The sequence below is a fragment of the Medicago truncatula genome, chromosome 7, assembly GCF_003473485.1.
Source record: "Medicago truncatula cultivar Jemalong A17 chromosome 7, MtrunA17r5.0-ANR, whole genome shotgun sequence".
In the NCBI taxonomy this organism is placed as follows: Eukaryota; Viridiplantae; Streptophyta; class Magnoliopsida; order Fabales; family Fabaceae; genus Medicago; species Medicago truncatula.
Genome location: NC_053048.1, coordinates 2,327,984 through 2,335,187, shown reverse-complemented (window position 1 = coordinate 2,335,187; position 7,204 = coordinate 2,327,984). Strand labels below are relative to the sequence as shown.

Below are 7,204 nucleotides of genomic sequence, written 5' to 3'. Positions count from 1 at the left end.
ACCAATCCCACCGCCCACTTGCGGGGGCCCCATTTAAAGCCAGAGCAAGCTCTGTATGGACTTAGCCCACCGAAATTGGCTCCAGAGGGAATCGAACCTGAGACCTCTGGAGGAGCAAACTCCAAGATCCCAAGCCAACCACTAGGCCAACCCCAAATGGGTGAATTGAATTGAATTGTTATATATAGTCTTCGTTTTCTGCTAGTTACTTTTACTCCAAAAGCAATAAAGATCATGCAATATTTAATTAATTTCTTCATTATATGAGGATTCTACCCTGCACCACCAAAAACGTTTTTCAAATCAAGAGTAAAACAAAAATGAAATAATTTGCATAAAAAATCAATTTCATGTTACCGCAACTTACATTGATGTAGAGGAGGATTGTGATGACATATTGGAAAGTTTCCCCATGCAAAGTGTCACAGACAGTGATAGAAGGGCTGTTAATATTACCATCAATAGGTAAAGTACTAAGCAGTCTTTGTATAATCTTTTTGTTTATCTGGATATCTGCATAACTGGCATCCATGGTTTCCACATTGTGCAGCATTGGAACTGAGCTTACCAGAGATGACCGTAGGAAGTTGTACTCTAACTTCGGTTTGTTGTAAGCTCTAATCCTTCAGTTAAATATTTTTAAAAAAAAGAAAAAGAAAATCAATATACTAATTTGTAATGCTTATTTTACTAATCACCAACTTATTTTTAACAGCTATTCATATGGTCATGAGGAGCTTGCTGTCTGTGAGGACATTGATCAGGTATGATTTGCATCTCAATTGTGTTAAACGTTTGGTTGTTGCATTGCTGATGTACAGTGTTTTCCCTCTTTCAATTTGTATGCTTCTTGGACCCTTCTAGATTGTGTTTCTTAGGGCAGTAGATTATTTATCGATTTTTTTTTATTAGTACCTAAGTCATTGTAATGTGCTGCAACTATATTATTCCTCTTATCCCTGGTTTAACTGCCGTTGCATGACCTTAAACCTGTACCACCTGGAGACTGCCCTACTTGTAGATGATTCTTGTTTGAGGGATCTCTTTGAAACTTTCATTTTATATTTTTGAGCACTTTCATTTTTACTTCATTTGCAATTTGAGTTGCTTTTGGCTACCAATTTCTTGTTGGTATCGGCCCTGAAATATTTGAGATTCATCATTGTTGTCTATAACATCCACTGATTTCTAGTTGATTTCTTTTAGTATTGCTTTTTTAGCCTTAATTCTTTTACATGGTTGCTCGCGTAGGTTCGTGCTGTTATGGAAAAATACCCTCATCAATCTATCTTTGCGAAGTTATCGTATGGGGAGAGCCAGATGCTTGACAAGGCATTCTATGAGGAGGAAGTCAAGAGGCATTGCTTAGCATTTGAGCAACAGGTTAATTTTTTTAACAGTTCAGAATATCATAATATTAAGCTGCAAGGATATTGACTGGCTTAATTATAAATGTTTTTGTATGGTGTACGTATGTTTTATTCATTCACTAAACCATCTTAATTTGTCTATATTTGCAGTTTCACTATGCTGTTTTCTTTGCATATATGAGGTTAAGGGAGCAGGAGATAAGAAATCTTATGTGGATTTCAGAATGTGTGGCTCAGAATCAAAAGTCGAGAGTTCATGACAGTGTTGTCTTTATATTTTAGTCTGATTACTCATTGTTATAGCTTGTATGTTCATTTGGACTAATTGTTGTGTCTGCATTCTACACCCGAGTTGCCGAACATTAGAGACTAGAGAAGATTGTGATACAAATAAGTAAAATCTTCTGTAATATAGATGGGAGATCTTTTGTCAAATTTGATTAAATTATGTTCAGATTTAAAAACACTTATATTGAATTTGTATGTTGTGAATTGTGATAATAAATTTTCTTATGAAATAAACTTTGATAGATTTGTTCAGGCATTACTTTCTTAATGTCTTTCTTATATTATTTAGAAGATTGGGGGCAAAGCTTAGGAAGATTGCCACATTTTGTCAAAAGGAAAATATAGAAGTATGCCATAAGTGAATTTCTTATCTCACCTTATTTGCCTCTTGCGTGCCCAACTGCATTTTGGATTGTATCTTTCAAAAGCATAAAATACATTTAAAATCCTCCCATTTTTTTGGATTTTAGAATCCCAAAATAGGGTGAGAGGTATTTATTGTAGGTGGGAAAAGAAACTGTCATACTATAGTCTCTTGCTTGATTAACTCTTTTTGCATCACCAAGAGTCTATTTGGGAGAATGTTGGGGTTTGGAAAGAGAAAACTTTGAACTGTTATTTTTCATGAGCAATACAAAATCCTTCGAATTTGAGAAAGTTCAAAAATTGCATTGGATGAGAGAATTTAGATAAATTTTCTAAATTCAATTTATGTTATTATAGAAGTCTCAAAATTTAAAACATATTAATGTTAGTATATTTAATTTATTATTCTCTACAAATAATCTCTCAAACAAAGAAAACGTAATATTTCTCAATAGTTTATTTTCTTCCCAACAAAACCTTCTCTCCAAACAATCAAACAGACCCCGAATCATAGTAAGAAATCTCAACATTAGGACGGTACAAATTTCATTCATTTTTCCAAGTATCTTTTCCCTAAAATGCGTTTTTTAATAAAAAATTTGTACATATAAAATAGTTAATTTTTCAATAAATTTGTGCAAGCTCTTGCATGGTTCTAGATTGAATTTTATGCATAAAACCAAATAATAAAATGGTGAGTATATGAAGGGAGAAAACAAATTGTTATGTCGGTATGAAATAAAATTGCACAAGAACAATTGACTAAGTCAATTAAATTGTTTTCCAAGAATGCAAGAAGCAAGAAAGTCATAGGAAATTGCTGAGTCAAACAATAGAGACAAATGTACTGAAATTAGAAAAGAAAAACCAAAAATGGACAGAAAATGAAATATGTGGAAGATAAGAAAGCCTCACTACATGATAAAACATCAAATAGACCTTCTGTATTGGATTGGCCACATATTTTGATTAAAGATCATATCATGTTACATCAAAGTCTTGTATAATATGCATTGGTTGTAGAATCTACGATAAGAGCCAAGATGCAAATACCTTCCTGGAATTTAAGGAAATAAAGGAGACAAAGTATTTTTGGAGTTGATCAAGTTAACCTCTCCAACGGGCTAAACCAAAATGCACGGTCAATGATAATCAAATTCACTACAAAACATTTTCATTTACTATAAGAATCACTTAGCATGTGTCTAGCTTTTCATCCAAAACATTCACTTCAAAATATTAAAATACAATGGTGTTTGTCAGGTCTCTTGTTTTGTTACTAAAATTTCTTTTCCTGTATTCACTTTTCACTTTCACATTTACTACATGTTTTCCTCAAATTCAGCCAAAGTGTCATCAATATGAAAGCCATGCCTTGTTGCAATTTAAGGAAGGCTTTGTCATCAATAACTTAGCCTCTGATAATCTTCTCGGTTATCCAAAAACAGCATCTTGGAACTCCAGCACAGATTGTTGTTCATGGGATGGCATTAAATGTCATGAGCACACAAATCAAGTGATTCACATTGATCTTAGTAGCAGCCAACTCTATGGTAAAATGGATGCAAATAGCAGTCTCTTTCGCCTTGTACACCTTCGAGTTCTTGATCTTTCTGACAATGACTTCAATTACTCTCCAATCCCGTCCAAGATAGGTCAGCTTTCACAATTAAAACATCTGAACCTTTCCCTTAGCTTATTTTCTGGAGAAATTCCACCACATGTTTCACAGTTGTCAAAGTTGTTGTCTCTTGATCTAGGCTACAGAGCTATAGTACATCCTAAAGGTAGTACATCCAATTTGTTGCAACTCAAATTGTCTAGTCTCAGAAGCATAATTCAAAACTCAACAAAAATTGAGATCCTTTTTCTTAGTTTTGTGACAATTTCATCTACTTTACCAGAGACACTCACAAATCTAACTTCGTTGAAAGCACTATCTCTATACAATTCTGAATTGTATGGAGCGTTTCCGGTTGGAGTATTTCATCTTCCAAACTTGGAACTTCTGGATTTGAGATATAATCCAAATCTCAATGGAAGTTTGCCTGAGTTTCAGTCTAGTTCACTCACCAGGTTAGGACTTGATCAAACAGGTTTCTATGGTACACTGCCAGTATCCATTGGGAAGCTTAGTTCTTTAATTCTTCTATCAATTTCAGATTGCCATTTTTTTGGATATATTCCTTCTTCGCTTGGCAACCTCACACAACTCATGGATATAGACCTTTCAAAAAACAAATTTAGGGGCAACCCTTCTGCATCCTTGGCAAATCTTACCCAACTAAGATTATTGGATATTAGTCACAATGAATTTACTATTGAGACATTCTCATGGGTAGGTAAGCTTTCATCATTAATTTCCTTGGAGATATCCTCAGTCAATATTGGCAGTGAGATCCCATTATCTTTTGCAAATCTCACTCAGCTAGTACTTTTAAGTGCAGAAAATAGCAATATAAAGGGTGAAATACCATCTTGGATTATGAACCTAACAAATTTAGTTGTCTTGGACCTACCCTTTAATTCTTTGCATGGAAAGCTAGAGCTTGACACGTTTCTGAAACTCAAAAAGCTAGCTGTTCTTAATTTATCATTCAACAAACTGTCATTGTACAGTGGAAAAAGGTCTTCCCATATGACCGATTCTCGAATTCAAAGCTTAGAATTGGATTCATGCAATTTAGTTGAGATTCCAACATTTATAAGAGATCTCGGTGAGCTGGAATATCTTGCGTTGGCATTAAACAATATAACATCGCTACCCAATTGGTTATGGGAAAAAGAAAGTCTACAAGGCTTAGTTGTTAACCAAAATTCATTGACAGGAGAAATAACCCCATTAATATGCAATCTCAAATCACTCACATATCTTGATTTAGCGTTCAACAACTTAAGCGGCAATGTTCCTTCATGTCTTGGAAACTTTAGCCAATCTTTACAAACACTAGCTCTAAAAGGGAACAAATTGTCTGGCCCCATTCCTCAAACATACATGATAGGAAATTCCCTTCAGCGGATTGATTTTAGCAACAACATTCTGCAGGGTCAGTTGCCAAGGGCATTGGTAAATAGCAGAAGCCTAGAGTTCTTTGATGTTAGTTATAACAATATCAATGATTCATTTCCATTATGGATGAAAGATTTACCCGAGTTGAAGGTATTGTCTTTAAGTAACAATGAATTTCATGGAGACATTAGGTGCTCTGACAACATGACATGCACATTTCCCAAACTTCACATCATTGACCTTTCTCACAATGAATTCTCTGGAAGTTTTCCATCAGAAATGATCCAAGGATGGAAAACAATGAAAACTACCAACACAAGTCAATTACAGTATGAATCTTACTCGACATCGAACAGTGCAGGACAAATTCGTACAACACAAAGTACGTTTTATACATTCACATTGTCAAACAAAGGGTTTTCAAGGGTTTATGAGAACCTTCAGAATTTCTACAGCTTAATAGCCATTGATATTTCAAGCAACAAAATCAGTGGAGAGATACCACAAGTGATAGGCGAGTTAAAGGGTCTTGTTTTGCTCAACTTGTCGAATAATATGCTTATTGGAAGCATACCATCTTCCTTAGGGAAGCTTTCAAAACTTGAAGCACTAGATCTTTCTCTCAACAGTCTTTCAGGAAAAATTCCCAAACAGTTGGCAGAAATCACCTTTTTGGAGTACTTAAATGTGTCCTTTAACAATCTCACAGGTCCTATACCACAAAATAATCAGTTTTCCACATTCAAAGATGATTCATTTGAGGGTAACCAAGGTCTGTGTGGGGATCAATTGGTGAAGAAGTGTATAGATCATGCAGGGCCTTCGACTTTTGATGATGATGATGATGACGACTCAGAATCATTCTTTGAATTATACTGGACAGTTGTTCTGATTGGATATGGCGGTGGACTTGTTGCTGGAGTTGCATTGGGAAACACTTACTTTCCGCAGGTATTTGAATGGTGTAGAGATTACCTTGGCGTTTCATTTACATTATTTCTTAATAAGATTTTTAAGAGACATTAGTGAGTTGTTTTTATGTTATAGCTTAAAAGGGTCATGTGAGTCCAAAGCAATAAACATATTAGTCCAATATTTGTCTTAGTTTCCTTCTGTTCTTGTAATTGCATTCTGTAAGAGTTTCCTTTCTATGTAAAAGCAATAAAGGTTGTTTGAAAGAGTGTGCTTTGAATTACATTTTGATATTTCAGTGAGGTTTAATCTGAACACCAAAAAGTAGAATTCTGTGTCCTATATGAATTGAATTTTTATATGTGTAGTCTTCTTTTTCTGCTAGTTATTTTTGCTCCAACATTGCAGTTGTAATAGATTATGCAATATTTATTTAATTTCTTCATTATATGTATAATGGAGGATTCTACCCTGCACCAATATCTCCAAGATGGTCCACGGTGCCAGAAAAGCTTTTCAAATCTCTATCAAAACAAAAATTAAATAATTTGCATCAAAAATCAATTTCATGTTACCACAATTTATATGCCTTACGTTATCAATTTACAACCTTTCTCTCAATTACTGTTGCACATCTAGTAGTAGTATTAAGGGATCCTTGCAACATCTCTAGAAAGCCACTGCTCTACCAATTCTTGCTTCCCATATTCAAGTTATTTAATTATGCCACGAATTCTCGTTAACTTTCAAATTTCAGGTTTGGTGCTTCTCCAAATGATGTCATGATGTACCTTATTTCACATTTTTGTGTAGCTTATTTAAAAAAAATTGAAAAACATTTTGTGATCTCTTGGGTTCTCTGCTACCCGTACCCCAAACTTAAACATTGCTAGTTCTAACTGCAACCCTAAACTTGAAATTAAGCATAGAAAAAAAAAATAACATTGCCTAACTCCAACACGAAATTGGGTCAAAATCTCCTAAGGTCTCTAGGCTTGTTATGCAGTTTGTCACCGGCCAAAATGATCTAACCTAACAAAGGCTGCAAGGACAAAGGTTCTAAAAATGACAGTTGCATGGAACAATTGTATAAGTAGAAACGAATTGAATTTTTTTTTGGCTCAAACTTCACAAGCTAAGATTTTCCAGAAGTTGTAGCCACCTAATCATTCCAAACGCTGAATATCAATGCAAGGATCTTCCTCCTTATGAACTTTAGAAGTACTAATGGTGAAATGATTTTTACTAAACTGGTAAA

At 34.5% G+C, this 7,204-nt stretch overlaps 2 protein-coding genes across 2 annotated transcripts; both read left to right on the top strand.

Annotated features, from left to right (window-relative positions):
* The first annotated feature begins 334 nt into the window (after nucleotides 1-334).
* LOC120576783 (probable V-type proton ATPase subunit d) lies at nucleotides 335-1,910 on the top strand. The gene is made up of 5 exons (XM_039827245.1): nucleotides 335-465; nucleotides 551-610; nucleotides 716-764; nucleotides 1,252-1,383; nucleotides 1,521-1,910. The coding sequence occupies exons 1-5, from the start codon at nucleotides 413-415 to the stop codon at nucleotides 1,650-1,652; spliced, it is 426 nt and encodes a 141-aa protein (XP_039683179.1). The 5' UTR covers nucleotides 335-412; the 3' UTR covers nucleotides 1,653-1,910.
* Nucleotides 1,911-3,144: 1,234 nt separating this feature from the next.
* Nucleotides 3,145-6,330, top strand: LOC11422379 (receptor-like protein Cf-9 homolog). Its single transcript, XM_024769789.2, has one exon. It carries the CDS (start codon nucleotides 3,274-3,276, stop codon nucleotides 6,058-6,060), a length of 2,787 nt encoding a protein of 928 aa, XP_024625557.1. The 5' UTR covers nucleotides 3,145-3,273; the 3' UTR covers nucleotides 6,061-6,330.
* The last annotated feature ends 874 nt before the right edge of the window (nucleotides 6,331-7,204 follow it).

What these genes read in the sequence shown, in the direction of transcription:
- LOC120576783 (XM_039827245.1), top strand. Translation starts at nt 413, where the DNA reads ATGCAAAGTGTCACAGACAGTGATAGAAGGGCTGTTAATATTACCATC. An exon ending in GTTAATATTACCATCAATAG is followed by an intron (nt 466 to 550) that starts GTAAAGTACTAA and finishes CACATTGTGCAG; the next exon opens with CATTGGAACTGAGCTTACCA. An exon ending in GCTTAGCATTTGAGCAACAG is followed by an intron (nt 1,384 to 1,520) that starts GTTAATTTTTTT and finishes CTATATTTGCAG; the next exon opens with TTTCACTATGCTGTTTTCTT.
- LOC11422379 (XM_024769789.2), top strand. Translation starts at nt 3,274, where the DNA reads ATGGTGTTTGTCAGGTCTCTTGTTTTGTTACTAAAATTTCTTTTCCTG.